Genomic DNA, 24,344 nt, shown 5'->3' on the forward strand with positions numbered 1-24,344 from the left:
TTCAGCCTTACTCCGGTTTTGTTAAATCTTTAAAAAACTTCTTTGAGATTTGCTAGGTGCTCCTCTTCGGATGCTCCTGATATCAGTACATCCTCTAGATAGACAACCACCTTGAGTACGTCCTGTAGTAAGCTTTCCATCGTGCGCTGGAAAATCGCACCTACCGATGAGACTCTGAAGGGTAGCCGGGTACAAGCCTTTGTTGGTATTTACGGTAACAAATTCTCTAGTCTAATTCTAATTGCTGGTACTCATGGCTCATATCAAGTTTAGTGTAAGTTAAACCTCCTATTAATTTAGCATATACGTCTTTAATTCTTGGTATTGGGTGTCAGTCCAATTTTGCCACCTGATTAATGGTTAATTTGTAGCCCCACATATCTTAATGGTTCCATCTGACTTAACCACTGGCACGACGGGAGCTGCCCACTCTGAAAGCTGTACAGTCTTGATGATGACTACTTCTTCCAACTGCTTGAGTTCAGACTTAACCTTCTCATGTAAGGCAGAGGGGAAGGATTGGGCTCTGAAAGATTGGACATAGCCTCAGGATTCAGGTAAATCTTTGCTTTCAGCACCATATCTTACTTAACACATAAGAACATAAGAACTAGGAGCAGGAGTCGGCCATCTGGCCCCTCGAGCCTGCTCCACCATTCAATGAGATCATGGCTGATCTTTTGTGGACTCAGCTCCACTTTCCAGCCTGAACACCATAACCCTTAATCCCTTTATTCTTCAAAAAACTATCTATCTTTATCTTAAAAACATGTAATGAAGGAGCCTCTACTGCTTCACTGGGCAAGGAATTCCATAGATTCACAACCCTTTGGGTGAAGAAGTTCCTCCTAAACTCAGTCCTAAATCTACTTCCCCTTATTTTGAGGCTATGCCCCCTAGTTCTGCTTTCACCCGCCAGTGGAAACAACCTGCCCGCATCTATCTTTGAAAACCTTCTGGTATTTTTGTCCGGCAGCATGAAATTCTCCTTCATTAATTTTGAAGATTTCTAGCCAATTTAATTTAATTTGGCAAAGCCAATTTTGACCCATCAAACTTAACCCTTAGCCTCCCACTATTATCAGAGGCAGTGAGATGACTGGTTCTGGTAGCTTATGGGCATTGTGGCTGTTCCCAGGATCCTTAACACTTACGCATTATACATGGCTAGCCTAGCCTAGGGACTGGACCTACCCCACCGCCCTTGTACATAACGATATGGTTGTTCACCTACAACTGCAGCAGAGGCCCCTGCGTCCACCTCCATTCTAAATAACTGACCATTGACTATTAAAATATTAATTGGGCTGTCGTACCCACCTTAATGTTGTTTAAACTGTATACTTTAGATCCATTTCTGGGTTACTCTCAAAACTATATACTGGAGTCTGAGTTTTGTTTTGTTGGGCCTCTGTAGGCTCTGCCTAGCCTTGCACTTCCTCCTGATGTGCCCCTCCTACTACAGGCAAGACATGAAAATGTCCTGAATTTACATCTCTCCAGGCGGCAATCATCCCCACACTGGGAACATTCTTCATTGCTCCTGGTCCGTGGACCAATTTCCATTTCTTTGCACTCTGTTTTGCTCCGAGTCCCTTTGCAGACGACACAAAGGTTGGTGGAATTGCGGATAGCGATGAGGACTGTCTGAGGATACAGCAGGATTTAGATTGTCTGGAGACTTGGGCGGAGAGATGGCAGATGGAGTTTAACCTGGACAAATGTGAGGTAATGCATTTTGGAAGGGCTAATGCAGGTAGGGAATATACAGTGAATGGTAGAACCCTCAAGAGTATTGAAAGTCAAAGAGATCTAGGAGTACAGGTCCACAGATCACTGAAAGGGGCTACACAGGTGGAGAAGGTAGTCAAGAAGGCATACGGCATGCTTGCCTTCATTGGCCGGGGCATTGAGTATAAGAATTGGCAAGTCATGTTGCAGCTGTATAGAACCTTAGTTAGGCCACACTTGGAGTATAGTGTTCAATTCTGGTCGCCACACTACCAGAAGGATGTGGAGGCTTTAGAGAGGGTGCAGAAGAGATTTACCAGAATGTTGCCTGGTATGGAGGGCATAAGCTATGAGGAGCGATTGAATAAACTCGGTTTGTTCTCACTGGAACGAAGGAGGTTGAGGGGCGACCTGATAGAGGTATACAAAATTATGAGGGGCATAGACAGAGTGGATAGTCAGAGGCTTTTCCCCAGGGTAGAGGGGTCAATTACTAGGGGGCATAGGTTTAAGGTGAGAGGGGCAAAGTTTAGAGTAGATGTACGAGGCAAGTTTTTTACGCAGAGGGTAGTGGGTGCCTGGAACTCACTACCGGAGGAGGTAGTGGAGGCAGGGACGATAGGGACATTTAAGGGGCATCTTGACAAATATATGAATAGGATGGGAATAGAAGGATACGGACCCAGGAAGTGTAGAAGATTGTAGTTTAGTCGGGCAGTATGGTCGGCACGGGCTTGGAGGGCCGAAGGGCCTGTTCCTGTGCTGTACATTTCTTTGTTCTTTGTTCTTTGTTTGCTCATTACTTTCTGTGCCTTCAGCCCTGGTGCCATGACAGCCAGCGGCGTCCCTCCAAACCTGGTGGACCTCGCCTGCTTGCATACTCTGCAGTTCCATCGCACCCTCCCCCACACCCTTTTGGCACTTTCTATAGCCTGGATGACCTCTAATGCCTTCTTTAAGGTAATCTCTGCCCCTGCTAACTATTTCTTTTGTATGGCCATGTCATTAACACCACAGACTAGCCTGTCTCTCAACCTGTCATTGAGTGTAGTCCCGAACTCGCTGCACAGCCATTTACTTCAGGTGTGCAACAAACACCACGATCATCTCCCCTGGGGCTCTCGTCATCAAAGTAAATTTGTATCCTTGCATTATCACCGAGAGCTTCAGATGATAATGTCCTTTGACTAATTACACAAGCTCCTCAAAAGTTTTGGAGTCGGGAACATCTGGAGAAGTCGGACTCCTTATCAGGTTATAGGTCAGGGGCCTGTCGGCTGTCACTAGGATAACTCGTTGCTTCTCTTCCCTTGCCCCCTCCCCCCTGCATTTCATTGGCATTGAAGAAATAGTACCGGAGATTGACATGTCGCTGCTCCGTGTTAGGGTTGAATGGATCAATGTTTCCCCCAAACGGACATTTTGACGCTCACAGACTGCTGAATGAGTTTGCTTCAGAGGAAAGGCTCCCTCATTCTGTCCTGTCTCTCGATTTCTGTAGCAGCAAGAAGGCACTTTGGTTGTTCCTCGTTGCCAAATGGAGTATCTTGAAAGACTGGCGACCACCAAATAGATTAACGAATAAACGGTTTATTAAGGCAAATAACTGTTTACAGAGAGTGAAATAAAGGTGATCATACCCCACCACTCCGAACTGTAAAACCCGTGCTCAGCCCCAGGATTCGTGCACTCCAGCCCCATTTGCGCTATGGATCGCATGAACCTCCAGGAACTCACCCCTTAAAAGGGCACATTACCACACCATCACACTCCTGAGTTGAGCTTTGTAGATGGTGGACAGGCATTGGCGAGTCAGGAAGTGAGTTACGCGCCTCAGGATTCCCAGCCTCTGACTGGCCCTGGTGGCCACAGTATTAATGTGGCTAGTCCAATTCAGTTTGCGGTTAATGGTGACCCCCAGGATGTTGATTATTGTGGGGGATTCAGCAATGGTAAAGTTGGGGTAGTGGGGGTGGGGTGGGGGTGGGGGGGGGGGTGGGTGTCGGGGGGAGAGAACGGGACTCCCGCCCACAATCACTTCAGTGAAATCCGGTAATTACCGAAGTGCGTACCAATAGTTGCATTTACAATTTTACATTCTGCAAACAGTGCTTAACGTCGCCGATTCCGGTAACCAATTGTGGCAGCCTCTCTGTACATACTGCAAGCACCCTGGCTGCTTTCTCACACAGCACACCGCAGAGTTCAACACCCAAACCCCCAAAATCTGATCACTAATCATGGAAACCCCTGTTAGAATTTAAATATGATTGGGCTATCATCCTGACCACCTGCGTACAAACCAGATACTTTGGAGAGTCAACATGGGTCACCGAATACTCCAATTACATTTCGATTTTAAATATGCCTCACTGGTCAGGGATTAGTCACCAGCAGAACTCTCTGTGATACTTTATACACTTTATTCAGACAATAACATCCCCTTTTGTTCACACCCACAGATTCTTCCTCTTCCTTGCAGTAACTGGATAATACACGGTCACCACCACCAACCCGCACGGACACCCGCATGCACACGTGCACACACACATACAGCGCACACATGCACACATGTATGTATGCACATGTGCAAACGCATGCACATGCATGTGCACACGCACACATACACACACACACACACAAATGCGTGTGGATACATGCACACGTGCACACACGCACACATACACACACATACACACACACACACACAAATGCATGTGGATACATGCACACGTGCACACACGCACACGCACATAAAAGACAAAGTCACACGCACATTATTTTTTTTATACCATTAACAAGCATAATGAACAAGTTCAGCATTTATGCAAACATGGGGCTGGATTCTTGGCCGTCGGGATTCTCCGTTGCGTCGGCAGCGCATCCACGCCCGGGAATTTCCCGATGGCGTAGGGCTGCCCACAATGGGAAATCCCAATGGCCGGCTGGCGGGACAGAGAATCCCGCTGCCGGCAGGGGGCACCACACTCCGGAAAACGGGAGCGGCGGGACGGAGAATCCCGCCCATTGTGTATCCATTATTTGAATCTCAGTTGCCACTTGTTTTCGTGAACTCCAATATGAAAGTCCAAAGCTGACACTCCAAATGCAGTCCTGAGGGAGTGCTGCACTGTCAGAGGGTCAGTACTGAGGGAGAGCCGCACTGTCAGAGGGTCAGTGCTGAGGGAGCGCCGCACTGTTAGAGGGTCAGTACTGAGGGAGAGCCGCACTGTCAGAGGGTCAGTACTGAGGGAGTGCCGCACTGTCAGAGCGTCAGTACTGAGGGAGTGCCGCACTGTCAGAGGGTCAGTACTGAGGGAGTGCCGCACTGTCAGAGCGTCAGTACTGAGGGAGTGCCGCACTGTCAGAGGGTCAGTGCTGAGGGAGTGCCGCACTGTCAGAGGGTCAGTGCTGAGGGAGTGCCGCACTGTCAGAGGGTCAGTACTGAGGGAGTGCCGCACTGTCAGAGGGTCAGTACTGAGGGAGTGCCGCACAGTCAGAGGGTCAGTGCTGAGGGAGTGCCGCACTGTCAGAGGGTCAGTACTGAGGGAGTGCCGCACTGTCAGAGGGTCAGTACTGAGGGAGTGTTGCAGTGTCAGAGGGTCAGTACTGAGGGAGCGCCGCACTGTTAGAGGGTCAGTACTGAGGGAGAGCCGCACTGTCAGAGGGTCAGTACTGAGGGAGTGCCGCACTGTCAGAGCGTCAGTACTGAGGGAGTGCCGCACTGTCAGAGGGTCAGTACTGAGGGAGTGCCGCACTGTCAGAGCGTCAGTACTGAGGGAGTGCCGCAGTGTCAGAGGGTCAGTGCTGAGGGAGTGCCGCACTGTCAGAGGGTCAGTGCTGAGGGAGTGCCGCACTGTCAGAGGGTCAGTGCTGAGGGAGTGCCGCACTGTCAGAGGGTCAGTACTGAGGGAGTGCCGCACTGTCAGAGGGTCAGTGCTGAGGGAGTGCCGCACTGTCAGAGGGTCAGTACTGAGGGAGTGCCGCACTGTCAGAGGGTCAGTACTGAGGGAGTGCCGCACTGTCAGAGGGTCAGTACTGAGGGAGTGCCGCACTGTCAGAGGGTCAGTACTGAGGGAGTGCCGCACTGTCAGAGGGTCAGTACTGAGGGAGTGCTGCACTGTCAGAGGGTCAGTACTGAGGGAGTGCCGCACTGTCAGAGGGTCAGTGCTGAGGGAGTGCCGCACTGTCAGAGGGTCAGTGCTGAGGGAGTGCTGCACTGTCAGAGGGTCAGTACTGAGGGAGTGCCGCACTGTCAGAGGGTCAGTGCTGAGGGAGTGCCGCACTGTCAGAGGGTCAGTGCTGAGGGAGTGCTGCACTGTCAGAGGGTCAGTACTGAGGGAGTGCCGCACTGTCAGAGGGTCAGTGCTGAGGGACTGCTGCACTGTCAGAGGGTCAGTGCTGAGGGACTGCTGCACTGTCAGAGGGTCAGTGGTGAGGGAGTGCTGCACTGTCAGAGGGTCAGTGCTGAGGGAGAGCCGAACTGTCAGAAGGTCAGTACTGAGGGAGTGCCGCACTGTCAGAGGGTCAGTACTGAGTGAGTGCCGCACTGTCAGAGGGTCAGTACTGAGGGAGTGCCACACTGTCAGAGGGTCAGTGCTGAGGGACTGCTGCACTGTCAGAGGGTCAGTGCTGAGGGACTGCTGCACTGTCAGAGGGTCAGTGCTGAGGGAGTGCTGCACTGTCAGAGGGTCAGTGCTGAGGGAGAGCCGAACTGTCAGAAGGTCAGTACTGAGGGAGTGCCGCACTGTCAGAGGGTCAGTGCTGAGGGAGTGCTGCACTGTCAGAGGGTCAGTACTGAGGGAGAGCCGAACTGTCAGAGGGTCAGTACTGAGGGAGTGCCGCACTGTCAGAGGGTCAGTGCTGAGGGAGTGCTGCACTGTCAGAGGGTCAGTACTGAGGGAGTGTTGCACTGTCAGAGGGTCAGTGCTGAGGGAGTGCCACACTGTCAGAGGGTCAGTTCTGAGGGAGTGCTGCACTGTCAGAGGGTCAGTACAGAGGGAGTACTGCACTGTCAGAGGGCCAGTACTGAGGGAGTGCCGCACTGTCAGAGGGTCAGTACTGAGGGAGTGCCGCACTGTCAGAGGGTCAGTACTGAGGGAGTGTCGCACTGTCAGAGGGTCAGTACTGAGGGAGCGCTGCACTGTCAGAGGGTCAGTACTGAGGGAGTGCTGCACTGTCAGAGGGTCAGTACTGAGGGAGCACTGCACTGTCAGAGGGCCAGTACTGAGGGAGTGCCGCACTGTCAGAGGGTCAGTACTGAGGGAGTGCCGCACTGTCAGAGGGTCAGTACTGAGGGAGTGCTGCACTGTCAGAGGGTCAGTACTGAGGGAGTGCTGCACTGTCAGAGGGCCAGTACTGAGGGAGTGCCGCACTGTCAGAGGGTCAGTACTGAGGGAGTACTGCACTGTCAGAGGGCCAGTACTGAGGGAGTGCCGCACTGTCAGAGGGTCAGTACTGAGGGAGTGCCGCACTGTCAGAGGGTCAGTACTGAGGGAGTGCCGCACTGTCAGAGGGTCAGTACTGATGGAGTGCCGCACTGTCAGAGGGTCATACTGAGGGATTATGGCACAGTTGTGGATGTCGTCTTATGGATGAGATATTCAACGAGGCCCAGTGTGTTCTCCCAGCTGAACATAAAAGGTCCCAAGGCCACAATGAAGAGCACGAGTCGGGAAGGGTGTCCTGGTCAATATTTTGCCTTTAATCAACAGCATTAAATAGAGATTAACAGGTGAGATTGCTGTCTGTGAGTGCTTCATCTGCGCAAATTGAGTGGTCCGCTGCCTATTTTACAGCGGTGACTGTGTGAAGAAAATACTTTGTTATCTATAAATCGGCGTGTGGACATCATTGTGAAGGACGCTGGGGGATGATTTTCTGTCTCTTTCTCTTGTCTTTGACTGTGGAACTTTGCCCCTCTCCCCTGGGCAATGCTGAAGAATTCCCAGAGCTCCTGCTGCTGTTCAGTTCAGGACCCCACACACCGCAGAGAAACATTCACATCTGAAGCACCTCGATAAGATCTGAATCCAGGTTTTCACCTGGGTGAGGGTTTCTCTGGGCAATGCGGGCATCACTGGACTGCACCAACATTTGTTGCCCATCCCGAATTGCCCTTGAACTGAGTGGCTCGCTCGGCCATTTCAAGGGTTAACCGCATTGCTGTGGGTCTGGAGTCAGATGTAGGCCAGGCCGGGTAAGGACGGCAGATTTCTCTCCCTAATGGTCATTAGTGCCTCACATGGGTTTTTACAACAATCGATGACCATTACCGAGACTAATTTCTTTATTCCTAGTGTATTGATTGAATTTAAATTCCACCAGTTGCCGGGGTGGGATTTGAACCCGTGTCCCCGGAGCATTGCCTTGTCCCGGGGTTACTAGCTGTGTGACATTACCTTGAGGCCGTCATCTCTCCCCTCAGAGGGTGGGCTTGAGTGTCAGCGGGCTGGGGTAAGGGGGTGTTAATTGCCGAAGAAACTGCAGTCAGGAAGCTGAATCCGAACAATCCATTTCCTGGGGTAACTGGGGGGGCTGCAAGGTGGGCCAACCAATCCGAATTCAGGAGGTGGGTTGGCATTTTAAATATGTTATTGAGGCTGGAAAACCCAGCTCGGAATGTAGAATCATAGAATGGTTACAGCACAGAGGAGGCCATTCTGCCTGTTATGTCGGTGCTGGCCCTTTGAAAGGGCAATTTAGCTAGTCCCACCCCCCCTCTGCCCTTTGCAACAAATTCAGGTGCTCATCCAAATCCCTTTTGCAAGCCATGATTGAACCTGCCTCCACCACACTCTCAGACAGTGCATTCCAGACCCTAACCGCTCGCTGTGTGAATCTGCCTCCACCTCCTTCTCCGACAGTGCATTCCAGACCCTAACCGCTCGCTGTGTGAATCTGCCTCCACCACACTCTCAGACAGTGCATTCCAGACCCTAACAGCTCGCTGTGTGAATCTGCCTCCACCGCACTCTCAGACAGTGCATTTCAGATCCTAACCACTCGCTGTGTGAATCTGCCCCCCTCCACCACACTCTCAGACAGTGCATTCCAGACCCTAACCACTCACTGTGTGAATCTGCCTCCACCACACTCTCAGACAGTGCATTCCAGACCCTAACCACTCGCTGTGCGAATCTGCCTCCACCACACTCTCAGACAGTGCATTCCAGACCCTAACCACTCGCTGTGTGAATCTGCCCCCCTCCACCACACTCTCAGACAGTGCATTCCAGACCCTAACCACTCGCTGTGTGAATCTGCCTCCACCTCCTTCTCCGACAGTGCATTCCAGACCCTAACAACTCGCTGTGTGAACCTGCCTCCACCACACTCTCAGACAGTGCATTCCAGACCCTAACCGCTCGCTGTGTGAATCTGCCTCCACCTCCTTCTCCGACAGTGCATTCCAGACCCTAACAACTCGCTGTGTGAACCTGCCTCCACCGCACTCTCAGACAGTGCATTCCAGATCCTAACCACTCGCTGTGTGAATCTGCCCCCCTCCACCACACTCTCAGACAGTGCATTCCAGACCCTAACCACTCACTGTGTGAATCTGCCTCCACCACACTCTCAGACAGTGCATTCCAGACCCTAACCACTCGCTGTGCGAATCTGCCTCCACCACACTCTCAGACAGTGCATTCCAGACCCTAACCCTCGCTCTGTGACTCTGCCTCCACCACACTCTCAGACAGTGCATTCCAGACCCTAACCACTCGCTGTGTGAATCTGCCTCCACCACACTCTCAGACAGTGCATTCCTGATCCTAACCACTCGCTGTGAGAACCTGCCTCCACCACACTCTCAGACAGTGCATTCCAGATCCTAACCACTCGCTGTGTGAATCTGCCTCCACCACACTCTCAGACAGTGCATTCCAGATCCTAACCACTCGCTGTGTGAATCTGCCTCCACCACACTCTCAGACAGTGCATTCCAGACCCTAACCACTCGCTGTGAAAACCTGCCTCCACCACACTCTCAGACAGTGCATTCCAGATCCTAACCACTCAGTCTGAATCTGCCTCCACCACACTCTCAGACAGTGCATTCCAGATCCTAACCCTCGCTCTGTGACTCTGCCTCCACAACACTCTCACACAGTGCATTCCAGACCCTAACCACTCGCTGTGTGAATCTGCCTCCACCACACTCTCAGACAGTGCATTCCAGATCCTAACCACTTGCTGTGTGAACCTGCCTCCACCACACTCTCAGACAGTGCATTCCAGACCCTAACCACTCGCTGTGTGAACCTGCCTCCACCACACTCTCAGACAGTGCATTCCAGACCCTAACCACTCGCAGTGTGAATCTGCCTCCACCACACTCTCAGACAGTGCATTCCAGATCCTAACCACTCGCTGTGTGAATCGGCCTCCACCACACTCTCAGACAGTGCATTCCAGACCCTAACCACTCGCTGTGTGAACCTGCCTCCACCACACTCTCAGACAGTGCATTCCAGACCCTAACCACTCGCTGTGTGAATCTGACTCCACCACACTCTCAGACAGTGCATTGCAGACTCTAACTACTGGCTGCTTCAATACGATTTTTCCTCATGTCACCTCTGTTAGATTTGCCAATTATTTTAAATCAATATGCTTCAGTTCACGACCTTTCCGACAATGGGAATGGTTCCTCCTCGTTCACTCGGTTCAGGTCCTTCACAAATCACTTTGCAGGTTCGAATATCTGAGATTTAGGAAACCTGGCTGCTGCAACAGGGTGAGGAGAGGGAGAAGCTTTGCTTGTGGGTCGGGAAGAGCAATGGGTGGCCTCCTACAGGTTCCTCAAACTCCCCTCCCGCTAACCCCCCCCCCAATAGAAACCCCACTGGCCTCCTCTGGGAGTCAGGCCGTCCCTGCCCCAGGACAGGACCACGCCCACCACGTCCCTCACCTGAAATTAAGGATCGGAACTTGACGGGAGTCTGGGATCAACCCCTCCCAGACTCCACCCTTGCCTGAGCTTCCTGACCCTGCCAAGCCCATCTAGAGTGTCTGTCCACACAACCATGTCCCGCCACCAACCCCCCCCCCCCCCAATATCGCCAGTGAAAGGCATTGTCACAGAACTAGTCATCCCGAGATCTGGGGTAACGGGGGACCCAGGAACAAATCCTGCCTGGACAGATGGTGAAATTTGAATTCCATTTTTGAAAAATAAGAAATCTGGACTTAAAGGTCTGACGTTGACCACAAAACTATTGTCGATTGTCTAAAAATCCACATGGTTCATGAATGGGCTTTGGGGAAGGGAAACTGCCAGCCTCACCCGGTCTGGTCTGCATGTGACTCCAGACCTACAGCAATGCGCTTGAAGCTTAACTGCCCCCTCAAGGGGAATTAGGGAGGGGGAGTAAATGCCAGCCTAGCCCACCAAACCCACACCCCATGAACGAATTTTTAAAAAGCATACCTCAACAAGTAAATAGCACCTGATCATAAGAATTGAATAGAATTGATTCTAATTGTCACTTAAGGCCGCCACAGTAGCACAGTGGTTAGCACTATTGCTTCACAGCACCAGGCACCCAGGTTCGATTCCCGGCTTGGGTCGCTGTCTGTGCGGAGTCTGCACGTTTTCCCCGCGTGTGTGTGGGGTTCCTCCGGGTGCTCCGGTTTCCTCTCACCGTCCAAGGATGTGCAGGTTAGGTGGATCGGCCGTGCCAAATTGCCCCTTCGTGTCCAACAGGGTTGGGTAGGGTTACTGGATTACGGGGATAGGGTGGAGCTGTGGACCTTGGGTAGGGTGCTCTTCCCAAGGGCCGGTGCAGACTCGATGGGCTGAATAGTCTCCTTCTGCACTGTAAATTCAATGATACTTTAACATTGCATTCATCAGGATAGATGCAAGAAAGGCAAATTTCAAAGGGTGCAACAATTTATATTGCATGAGTCAAGGGTGCTGATTGGTTGGCAGGTCGTCTCTTGATTGGTTGACCAGAACGACTGTCTGCCAAGCATTTGTTTAATTTTTAAAATGGCACGATGCCTGGACACGATCCTGTTGCCTGCAGAGGGCAGGTCCCAGTGTATGGATATAGGTAGCTTCGAGTAAAAGTGAGCCACGCTCTGAATCTGAATGATAACCTGAAATTGGTTGTTTTTTAAAAATAAATTCAGAGTGCCCAATTCATTTTTTCCAATTAAGGGGCAATTTAGCGTGGCCAATCCACCTAGCCTGCACATCTTTTGGGTTGTGGGGGCGAAACCCACACAGACACGGGGAGAATGTGCAAACTCCACACGGACAGTGACCCAGAGCCAGGATTGAACCTGGGACCTCGGCGCCGTGAGGCAGCAGTGCTAACCACTGTGCCACTGTGCTGCCCTTTGAATTGGTTGTTAATGAATTTCATAGCGCACTCCGGGTTGTTCAGCATGTGCTGTCCAAGTGCAAAATCACGTCAAAACTTTGGCATTATGTTCTGCGTTTTGCAAGCACGAGCTCAAGGGTACAGTCAGAACTTGGTCTATTGCGAATGGCGTTACTGCTCAATGCAATCTCCTCAATTTAATCATCGTTGGGACGATGGGACAAACGTACACAACATTGCACAGACTCTGAAATTCAAGTGAATTCTTCATTTCCCCATTTCCTCTGACTTTGTTCCATTCTGATTCTACCTTGATTCATTTTGCATTGTCTTTTGTTCCCTATAGCAACTGTCAGGATCTTTTTCTATACTTCACATTTCACACTTGTGTCCCGCATCGCGATGCTCACCCTCAAAAGTTCTGACTAATATCTAATTAACAGTTAGGTGATGAGCCCCAATTATTTCCAACTGCCCAGCCAGTAAAAGATTAATAATCATCCGGCAGAGATTGAGCCCAGGGCTCGTCCCTCAATTACTGACGCAGGCGGCAAAGAAAAGGGAATGTTTTGGTCAGAAAGGATTGCGTATGACTCGAGGACTTGAAGCTGAAAGTAGACATTGTTTTATATCAGAGCACTGTCCTATAATTGAGCAGAAATGAATAATTCTTGAAGGAAAGAGTTCAAGTTGAAGCTAAATAGGGCATTTTGCAGACTGCACTGCATCTGGGCCCTAAGGATTCAAACTTGTGGAGTATGAAGCTAAATACTGATAATGAATGATACTATAGAGACAGAAAGGCTCGCATGAATGTAACACTTCGCAGTAATGTTCACTGAACTGTACTGAGTGAAGATTTCACCCAGCTTCTCACTGATTTCATTGTGCCCTGGCTGGCTCGGGAGTGTGAGTGTGTGTGTTCACTGAATTCTGGAGTGTGAGTGTGTGTTCACTGAACTCGAGAGTGTGAGTGTGTGTGATCCTGAACTCAGGAGTGTGAGTGTGTGTTCACTGAATTCCGGAGTGTGAGTGTGTGTTCACTGAATTCCGGAGTGTGAGTGTGTGTTCACTGAACTCGAGAGTGTGAGTGTGTGTGTTCACTGAACTCGGGAGTGTGAGTGTGTGTTCACTGAACTCGGGAGTGTGAGTGTGTGTGATCCTGAACTCAGAAGTGTGAGTGTGTGTTCACTGAACTCGGGAGTGTGAGTGTGTGTTCACTGAACTCGGGAGTGCGAGTGTGTGTTCACTGAATTCCGGAGTGTGAGTGTGTGTTCACTGAACTCGACAGTGTGAGTGTGTTTTCACTGAACTCGGGAGTGTGAGTGTGTGTGATCCTGAACTCGGGAGTGTGAGTGTGTGTTCACTGAACTCGGGAGTGTGAGTGTGTGTGATCCTGAACTCGGGAGTGTGAGTGTGTGTTCACTGAATTCTGGAGTGTGAGTGTGTGTGATCCTGAACTCGGGAGTGTGAGTGTGTGTTCACTGAACTCGGGAGTGTGAGTGTGTGTTCACCGAACCCGGGAGCGTGAGTGTGTGTTCACCGAACCCGGGAGTGTGAGTGTGTTTTCACTGAACTCGGGAGTGTGAGTGTGTGTTCACTGAACTCGGGAGTGTGAGTGTGTGTTCACTGAACTCGGGAGTGTGAGTGTGTGTGATCCTGAACTCGGGAGTGTGTGTGTGTGTTCACTGAACTCGGGAGTGTGAGTGTGTGTTCACCGAACCCGGGAGTGTGAGTGTGTGTTCACTGAACTCGGGAGTGTGAGTGTGTGTTCACCGAACCCGGGAGTGTGAGTGTGTGTTCACTGAACTCGGGAGTGTGAGTGTGTGTTCACCGAACCCGGGAGTGTGAGTGTGTTTTCACTGAACTCGGGAGTGTGAGTGTGTGTTCACTGAACTCGGGAGTGTGAGTGTGTGTTCACCGAACCCGGGAGTGCGAGTGTGTGTTCACTGAACTCGGGAGTGTGAGTGTGTGTTCACTGAGCTCGGGAGTGTGAGTGTGTGTTCACTGAATTCCGGAGTGTGAGTGTGTGTTCACTGAACTCGAGAGTGTGAGTGTGTGTGATCCTGAACTCGGGAGTGTGAGTGTGTGTTCATTGCATTCTGGAGTGTGAGTGTGTGTTCACTGAATTCTGGAGTGCGAGTGTGTGTTCACTGAATTCTGGAGTGCGAGTGTGTGTTCACCGAACTTGAGAGTGTGAGTGTGTGTTCACCGAACCTGGGAGTGTGAGTGTGTGTTCACTGAACTCGGGAGTGTGAGTGTGTGTGATATTGAACTCAGGAGTGTGAGTGTGTGTTCACTGAACTCGGGAGTGTGAGTGTGCGTTCATTGAACTCGGGAGTGTGAGTGTGTGTTCACTGAACTCGGGAGTGTGAGTGTGTGTTCACCGAATTTGGGAGTGTGAGTGTGTGTTCACCAAACCCGGGAGTGTGAGTGTGTGTTCACCAAACCCGGGAGTGTGAGTGTGTGTTCACTGAACTCGGGAGTGTGAGTGTGTGTTCATTGAACTCGAGAGTGTGAGTGTGTGTTCACTGAATTCTGGAGTGCGAGTGTGTGTTCACTGAACTCGGGAGTGTGAGTGCGTGTTCACTGAACTCGGGAGTGGGAGTGTGTGTTCACTGAACTCGAGAGTGTGAGTGTGTGTTCACTGAATTCTGCAGTGTGAGTGCGTGTTTACTGAATTCTGGAGTGTGAGTGTGTGTGATCCTGAACTCGGGGGTGTGAGTGTGTGTTCACCGAACCCGGGAGTGTGAGTGTGTGTTCACTGAACTCGGGAGTGTGATTGTGTGTTCACCGAACCCGGGAGTGTGAGTGTGTGTTCACGGAACTCGGGAGTGTGAGTGTGTGTTCACCGAACCCGGGAGTGTGAGTGTGTGTTCACTGAACTCGGGAGTGTGAATGTGTGTTCACCGAACTCGGGAGTGTGAGTGTGTCTTCACTGAACCCGGGAGTGTGAGTGTGTGTTCACCGAACCCGGGAGTGTGAGTGTGTGTTCACTGAACTCGGGAGTGTGAGTGTGTGTTCACCGAACTCGGGTGTGTGAGTGCGTCTTCACTGAACCCGGGAGTGTGAGTGTGTGTTCACCGAACCCGGGAGTGTGAGTGTGTGTTCACTGAACACGGGAGTGTGAGTGTGTGTTCGCCGAACCCGGGAGTGTGAGTGTGTGTTCACTGAGCACGGGAGTGTGAGTGTGTGTTCACTGAATTCTGGAGTGCGAGTGTGTATTCACTGAATTCTGGAGTGCGAGTGTGTGTTCACTGAACTCGGGAGTGTGAGTGTGTGTTCACCGAACTCGGGAGTGTGAGTGTGTGTTCACTGAATTCTGGAGTGCGAGTGTGTATTCACCGAACTCGGTAGTGTGAGTGTGTGTTCACTGAACTCGGGAGTGTGAGTGTGTGTTCACTGAGCTCGGGAGTGTGAGTGTGTGTTCACTGAATTCTGGAGTGCGAGTGTGTATTCACTGAATTCTGGTGTGCGAGTGTGTGTTCACTGAACTCGGGAGTGTGATTGTGTGTTCACTGAACCCGGGAGTGAGAATGTGTGTTCACTGAATTCCGGAGTGTGAGTGTGTGTTCACTGAATTCTGGAGTGTGAGTGTGTGTTCACCGAACTTGAGAGTGTGAGTGTGTGTTCACCGAACCCGGCAGTGTGAGTGTGTGTTCACTGAACTCGGGAGTGTGAGTGTGTGTTCACCAAACTCGGGAGTGTGAGTGCATCTTCACTGAACACGGGAGTGTGAGTGTGTGTTCACTGAACTCGGGAGTGTGAGTGTGTGTTCACTGAACTTGGGAATGTGAGTGTGTGTTCACTGAGCTCGGGAGTGTGAGTGTATGTTCACTGAATTCTGGAGTGCGAGTGTGTGTTCACTGAACTCGGGAGTGTGAGTTTGTGTTAACTGAGCTCGGGCGTGTGAGTGTGTGATCCTGAACTCGGGAGTGTGAGTGTGTGTTCACTGAACCCGGGAGTGTGAGTGTGTGTTCACTGAACTCGGGAGTGTGAGTGTGTGTTCACAGAACTTGGGAGTGTGAGTGTGTGTTCACTGAATTCTGGAGTGCGAGTGTGTGTTCACTGAATTCTGGAGTGTGAGTGTGTGTGATCCTGAACTCGGGAGTGTGAGTGTGTGTTCACTGATCTCGGGAGTGTGAGTGTGTGTTCCCTGAACTCGGGAGTGTGAGTGTGTGTTCACTGAACTCGGGAGTGTGAGTGTGTGTTAACTGATCTCGGGAGTGTGAGTGTGTGTTCACTGACCTCGGGAGTGTGAGTGTGTGTTCACTGAACTCAGGAGTGTGAGTGTGTGTTCACTGATCTTGGGAGTGTGAGTGTGTGTTCCCTGATCTCGGGGGTGTGAGTGTGTGTTCACTGAGCTCGCGAGTGTGAGTGTGTGTTCACTGAACCCGGGAGTGTGAGTGTGTGTTCACTGAACTCGGGAGTGTGAGTGTGTGTTCACCGAACTCGGGAGTGTGAGTGCGTCTTCACTGAACCCGGGAGTGTGAGTGTGTGTTCACCGAACCCGGGAGTGTGAGTGTGTGTTCACTGAACTCGGGAGTGTGAGTGTGTGTTCACCGAACCCGGGAGTGTGAGTGTGTGTTCACTGAGCACGGGAGTGTGAGTGTGTGTTCACTGAATTCTGGAGTGCGAGTGTGTATTCACTGAATTCTGGAGTGCGAGTGTGTGTTCACTGAACTTGGGAGTGTGAGTGTGTGTTCACTGAGCTCGCGAGTGTGAGTGTGTGTTCACTGAACTCGGGAGTGTGAGTGTGTGTTCACCGAACTCGGGAGTGTGAGTGCGTCTTCACTGAACCCGGGAGTGTGAGTGTGTGTTCACCGAACCCGGGAGTGTGAGTGTGTGTTCACTGAACTCGGGAGTGTGAGTGTGTGTTCACTGACCTCGGGAGTGTGTATTCACTGATCTCGGGAGTGTGAGTGTGTGTTCACTGAACTCGGGAGTGTGAGTGTGTGTTCACTGATCTCGGGAGTGTGAGTGTGTGTTCACTGAACTCGGGAGTGTGAGTGTGTGTTCACTGAGCTCGCGAGTGTGAGTGTGTGTTAACTGAGCTCGGGCGTGTGAGTGTGTGATCCTGAACTCGGGGGTGTGAGTGTGTGTTCACTGATCTCGCGAGTGTGTGTGTTTCCATTTGCCTGTTTAATACGTGCCTGTGATAATTGGCCCAGCAATCACAGAGTTAACGGCACCTCCATCCATTAACAGCTGAGCACAACAGTTTAACACATAACTTCAGCAAACTCTTCTGTACTCCATAAACGTCTTTTGGCAGTGATGGAAGTAAATTCATTCGAGACTCCAGCAACTTCCGGAATATTGAATCATCCGCCTGGCAACTGTTTGTTCCAATGTTCAGGCAGGTTTTCCAATGCTTTATCCAAGATGGTGCACAGCACAATTAGAAACAGAATCTTCCAGCACAGGAGGAGGCCTTTCAGCCCACTGCACCCGTGCTAGCTCTTTGAAAGATCTATCAATAGGTCCCACTTCTCTGCTCTTTCCCCACAGCCCCATTTCACGTTAGATTTTTTTTCAAGCGTTCTTCAAATTCCATTTTACTATTAAATCTGTCCCCAAAGACCCATCGGAAGCAGCCTCCAGATCATCAAAAGAAATCTCCAGACGTCTCCCCTCGGGTTATTTGACCAATCCTCTTCAATCTGTGTCCCTCTGGTTAATGACTCTTCTGCCACTGGAAACAATTTCCAAATTTACTCCAACAAAACCCTTCATGATTTTGAACACCTCAATTAAATCTCCTCTTAACTGTCTCTGTCCTGAGGCTTCTCAATCCCACCTTCTCAATGTGGTATAAACAAGCCTGGCTTAAAAGGATTAAGATGGGACTGGTTAAAGCACCACCTACGGTGCGATGTAAAGGAAGACATTACCTAGTCTAGAGGATAATCTTGTACTGGACAGAGACGTGTGTGGAGGCAAGCATGGAGACAGCTCCTGGCTTTGATCTTGTAGCATCCATATGTGCGTATTTAAAAGTATTTATTAAACATTTGCTGTTAGACAATACAAGACTTAGGACCCCTTCATGAGACCTATCAAACTACACACAACATCTTACGACACTCCAGTCTCTCATCCCTGGTCCCATTCGATAAATCTCCCCCACCCCATCTCCAGGGCCACTGTCAAGCATCAGGGCCGAGGGTAAAGGGGGGCGGTTTGAAGGGTGGGGGTTGCATGGCAGTTAAGTAGGGGCCTCTAGGAGGTTTGTGGGGGGGGGGATCCTGGTGGAGGGCCTGTAAGGGGTGCGGGGTGGCCTGAAGAGAGGGGATCTCCAGGGACCCCATAGCGGGGTATCCTCAGTTGGGCGTGACATTGCCGATGGGTGGGGAGGACCCACAAGCTCCCTTAGACATTGGGGCACCCTTTCAAAATGGTGGTCCGATCTCGGAGTTCAGCTCCCCAGTGCTGGAGAAAATTCTATTGTGGAACCAAAGTCCCGTAGCGAGCGCGTTTCGCCGTGTGTTTCCCGACACTCCCAGCGCGGAGAAACACAATGCTATAAAACGGCACCTGCCTTAGATAGGGGGCCTTAGCGGGGGACACGTAGCCGAGGTTACACGTAGCCCCATTTGTGCACAGAGGATCTCTGTGCGCCGCCACCGTGCCCCCCCCCCCCCCCCCCCGCCCCCACCGGGCCCGGCCATTCGGCCTATCGAGTCTGCACCGACCCTCCGAAAGAGCACCCGACTGAGGCCCACTCCCTGCCCTATCTTCGTAATCTCCCCTAACCTGCCCATCTTTGGACACTAAGGGCAATTTATCACGGCCAATCCACCTAACCTGCACATCTTTGGACTGTGGGAGGAAACCGGAGCACCCGGAGGAAACCCACGCAGACACGGGGAGGATGTGCAGACTCTGCACAGACAGTAATTAGGAAAGCAAATAGAATGTTATCATTTATTGCGAGGGGAATGAAATAAAAAGTATAGAGGTTATGCTTCTGTTGTTCAGCGCACTCGTGAAACCATGTCTGGAGCACTGTGTGCAGTATTGATCTCGAAGGAAGGATGTTGGAAGCAGTTCAGAGAAGGTTTACCAGACTAATACCAGGAATGGGTGGGTTGTCTGATGAGTAAAGGTTGGACAGGCTGTGCCTCTATCCACTGGAGTTTAGAAGAGTGAGAGGCGACCTGATTGAAGCAGCTCCTGAGGGTGGATGTGGAGAGGATGTTTCCTCCCGTTGGAGAGCCGAGAACTAGGGGCCACTGTTTAAAAATAAGGGGTCGCGCCTATAAAACAGAGATGAGGCACAATTTTTTCTCTCTGAGGGTGTGCGTCTCTGGAACTCTCTTCCTGAAAAGGTGGTGGATGCAGAATCTTTGAACGTCTTTAAGGCCGAGGCGAATAGATTCATGATAATCGATGGGGTGAAAGGTTATCGGGGCGTTAGGTGGGTCGCAGACTTGAACTTATTGTCATATCATCCATGATCTTATTGACTGACGGAGCTGGCTAGAGGGCCTCAATGGCCGAACTCCTGCTCCTTGCTCGTACGTTTGGACGTCTGCAAGGCATGCAAGGCTAGTTCGAAGAGGTTTTACTCGTTTTCCCTTGCCATTGCATGCCGCAAGCCTGTTCGACATTCAATGAGACCACGTTTGCTCTGCGTTTTAACTCCATTTAATAATAATAATCTTTATTATTGTCACAAACAGGCTCACATTAACACGGCAATGAAGTTACTGTGAAAAGCCCCTAGTCGCCACACTCCGGCGCCTGTTCGGGTCACAGAGGGAGAATTCAGAATGTCCAATTCACCTAACAGCACGTCTTTCAGGACTTGTGGGAGGAAACCGGAGCACCCGGAGGAAACCCACGCAGACACGGGGAGAACGTGCAGACTCCGCACAGACAGTGACCCAAGCCGGGAATCAAAACCCGGGTCCCTGACACTGTGAAGCAGCAGTGCTAACCACTGTGCTACCATGTTGGTTCCATAATCCTTAATCCCCTTTACCCAATAAAAATTTATCAGTCTCAGTTTTGAAATTTTCAATTGACCCCCCCAGCCTTAGCATCCTTTCTACCCCAAATGGCCTGGCTCTGTCCCCCCCCGTCCCCCCCCCCCCGCCCCCCTCCTGCTCCCCGTTCTGGACTCCACCCCCACCAGAGCAAATAGTTTCTCTCTGTCGACACCATCAACTCTTTTAATCATCTGTAACACCTCGATTAGATCACCCGTTAATTCCTTTATTAATATGCATCACTGGAACATTCTAAAGGCAGTGCAGTTGGATACTGCTTCAGTTGACTGGTGTCTGAACTAATTTTGATTCCCAAGGGGGGGGGTGAGGCTGTCACTTTTTTTTTTCAACGCTGAAGCAGTTGCTCCGGCTCTGCCAGTCACAGACACGGAAAATGTTATAATTCAGCAGCTTTAATGACACAGTATTAAAGTGCATATCTGCAACTACACTGCAGCCAGCAGAGAGATATCACCATGGAAACCAGCACAGCTTATAATCGCTTCGGTGCTGAGACTGTGGGAAATGCAGGATCACAAATGACGGGCAAATAGTATAGCAAAGACACATTTATTACTCGCACTGCGAGGGATGTGCGGAGGAGTTTTAGCAGGGGTGAGGGACTTCAGCACCGAAGCAGACTGGAGACGCTGCGATCCTTCTCCTGACACCAGAGAAGATTAAGGGGAGATTTAATAGATGCGTCCAAACTTATGGAGGGTTTTGTTAAGAGTACATCATTAGAAATTGCTTCCATGGGCAGGGGAGCCGCGAACCAGGGGGACACAGGTTTAGAGTAACCTGCAGAAGGGCCAGAGTGGAAATCTTAGAATCGTAGAATCCCGACAGTGCAGAAGGAGGCCATTCGGCCCATCGAGTCTGCACCGACCCTCTGTAAGAGCACCCTACTCAGGTCCAATCCCCCACCCTATCCCCGCAACCCTACCTAGGGACAATTAATCAAGGCCAATCCACCTAACCTGCACATCTTTGGACTGAGGGAGGAAACCGGAGCCCCCGGAGGAAACCCACGCAGACACGGGGAGAGCGTGCAGACTCCGCACAGACAGACAACCGACAGACAGGCCCTTTTTTATGACAGTAGACAAAATGGCCATGGTGTTTGTGTGTGGGGGTGGGGGGTGGGGGGTGGAGAGACAATCCAAAGGTCCCCCGAAGAGTTCTGCAAAGAAAATGTATCATGGGAGGCCTGACCTTCCCAACCTACACTACTACCACTGGGCAGGAAGAGTGAGGGGAGGGGGTAAGGGAGGGGTCTGCAGCAATCACGGGTTTGCGCCAGCCACAATGGACGACACCTTTAAAAGGTGGACACAGAACGGGGGGACATTGGCAGTTAGTGACCTTTACACGGATGATAGGCTAGCGACGCTCGAAGAACTGACAGAGAGGTGTCAACTGCCCAAAGGGAATGACCTACGAAATTTACAGATCAAAAATCTCCTCCGTACGGAAACGGCGACATATCCACGGACACCGGGACACTCACTGGTAGAGGAGCCGTTGGACGTGGGCGACTTAGGGAGGAGGGATTGCGGGGACCTGTATGGGTCGCTGTTAGAGGTGGCTGGACATGACAGGGAGGAAATGGGTGGAAGAACTAGGGATAAAATCAGGGTGGGGACTCTGGAGCGAAACGCTAAAAAGAGTCAACTCCACCTCCTCCTGCGCAAGGCTAAGCCTCATGCGCTAAAGGTGATGCACACAGCTAACCTGACCAGAACCCGAATGAGCAGGTTCTTCCCGGAGGTGGAGGACAAATATGAATGGTGCCAGGGCCCGGCCAACCACACCCACATGTCTGGTTCTGGTCAGCCTTTTTTGAGTCAATGTCCAAGGTTGTGGGAGCCGTGCCCAAAAGTGGCAGTCTTCAGGGTCTCAGAACAGCCAGAGTTCTTCATGGGGAGGGGGGCCGACGCATTAGCCTTTGCCTCCCTAATCGTCCGCCGAAGAATCCTGCTCAGCTGACGATCGGCAGCACCACCCACAGCTGCAGAATGGGAAGGGGGGGGGGGGGGTGAAAGGGAGGGGAGGGAGGGAAGGGGGCAGAAACCGACAAGGTAGGCAGCAGACGGTCGAAAACACAGCCGCAAAGGGAGGACCCAAATGTGAGTCAGAAGGTTCCAGGGCAGCACATGTGCAGAGTTGTGTAAATGGGCAGATGGAGGCCTTTGTCAAACTGACCCCGGGAGCACCTTAACAGTTCGAGGAGATTGACATGTAACTGAATGTAAATCGGCATAAATCAATAGCAAGCGGCCACCCCCCTGGCATGCTTACATTGCGCTCAATAATTCAGTGAACCCCAGGACCAGGGTCACAACGTTGTAGCCATTCAGCAAAAACAAAATGCAAATTTACAATAAGCCATGGAAGAAAACTTGAATGTGCGAAGATTCTCAAAAATGATATAAAGAAATGAGAGTAAAGCTCACTTACCAAACTCACCCATCTTATCCCCAATACCTCCCCAACAGCACTGTGGGTGTACCTACACCACCGGGACTGCAGCGGTTCATGAAGACAGCTCACCACCAATTTCTCAAGGGGCAATTAAGGATGGGTAACCAATGCCAATGCTGGCCAGCAATGCCCACATCCCACAAAATAATAATTTTACTGTAACCCAGTGGATGCCACACTCTGCCTGATGATTAGGAAGGTTGGGTGTTCAATCCCCAAACCAGCAACGTAAGCACGTAATCTGGGCCGGCACTCCCAGAGCATTACTGAGGGAATGCCGCAGTGTCAAACATCTTTTGGATGTGATGTTGAAACAAAGTCCTGTCTGCCCTCGGTGGGCGTAAAAGATCCATTGAGACTAATTGAAGAAGAGCAAATGAGTTCTTCCCATTGTAATATTAATCCCTCAACCAACATGCTGATCTGTCCATCGCTTCACTGTCACTGGGTCAAAATCCTGGCACTCCCTTCCCAACAGACTGAGAGAACATCTGCCACTGGGAGTGTAACCATTCAAGAAGGTGGTTCACCACCAACTTCCCAAAGACCATTAGGGACGTCCACATCTCATTAATATAAAAATCTAATTGTTAATGATATACCATCAATTCACTGCGAGACTGTGAGAACGAGTGAACATAAGGCTTTATTATCCAGGAACTTGCCTGCCAGCGTCTGCTGTACAAATGAGTGCCACCCAAAGGTGGCCAGTCTATATATCGCCCCGGGGAGGGCTGAGCCAGAGGCGGAGCCCACCGGGGTTCCAGTACAATACCTGGAAGTAGATCGTATTATCATTTCCCGGTCATAGGTCACAGTACTATACAGACAGTTCATATTCAGGTGAATACATTCACCATAGTTAAAAAGGCTGAGATGGTCGCTTATTTGACTATTGTTATGGGGACTTGCTGTGCACAACTTGGCTGTCGCATTTCCTACGTTACAGCCGTGATGACGGGGTGGTACGGTGGTTAGCACTGCTGCCTCACGGCGCCAAGGACCCGGATTCAATATCGGCCCCGGGTCACTGTCCGTGTGGAGTCTGCGTGGGAGTCACTCCCAAAACCCAAAGATGTGCAGGCTAAGGTGGATTGGGCACGCTAAATTACCCCTTAATTGGAATTTTAAAAAAAATTACAATAGGGATGACATTTCTAAAAGGACGTCTTTGGCAGGAAAGGGAATGCTGCAGTTGGGAAAACTGCTGAACAAATCAAAGTATTTTTCTTTTTTCCCGCTGTCCAGTATTGCTTCCGTTCTGGGAGTGGGTTCAGCTAGATGTTAATCCCTTGCCCGTGGCCTGTCACATCTCGGCTTGGGTGAAGGAGCCACACTCCATGCCACAAAGGTGACATTTCCTCCGATACCTCATTTCGCAAATAGCAAACTCTGTTTTCCGCCACGATGACAGAGCACTTGGAGAACCATCAGAGGAAATTGAACTGAGCAACAAGCATCTTGTACACTTTAGTTAATATAAAAGCAGCTGAGGCGAACCTCATTGTAGATGCAGAGACCAAGATTGGGCCTACCTCTTCCCGAGCAGGGCAAATTAGAATTCCCTTGACATTTCCGCAGGCTTGCCTCAGCTGACATGGGGCAGGAATCTGGATGCTCACACATTCTGCCCGACCATCCTTCCTTACAGTCACATCTGCCACAGTTGCACTGTCCAACACCTTAAAGTTAAATCCAAAAGTCAGGTATTCGAGTTAATTTTACACCATCAAAACCAATATTCTTCATCATCTCCCGGATACATTCTGGCCTCTCGCACATCCCCTAGTTCCCATTCAGA

The 24,344-nt window shown here is 50.9% G+C and overlaps 1 protein-coding gene across 1 annotated transcript in view; it reads right to left on the bottom strand.

Annotated features, from left to right (window-relative positions):
- itgbl1 (integrin, beta-like 1) overlaps positions 1–24,344 on the bottom strand; it is a 290,031-nt gene that overhangs the window by 92,324 nt on the left and 173,363 nt on the right. Inside the window, exon 7 of the mRNA XM_072476055.1 lies at positions 24,079–24,225. Within this exon, the coding sequence (XP_072332156.1) occupies positions 24,079–24,225 (147 nt within the window). The remainder of the gene's footprint in view (positions 1–24,078; positions 24,226–24,344) is intronic.

This window comes from Scyliorhinus torazame, chromosome 15 (assembly GCF_047496885.1).
Source record: "Scyliorhinus torazame isolate Kashiwa2021f chromosome 15, sScyTor2.1, whole genome shotgun sequence".
NCBI lineage: Eukaryota > Metazoa > Chordata > Chondrichthyes > Carcharhiniformes > Scyliorhinidae > Scyliorhinus > Scyliorhinus torazame.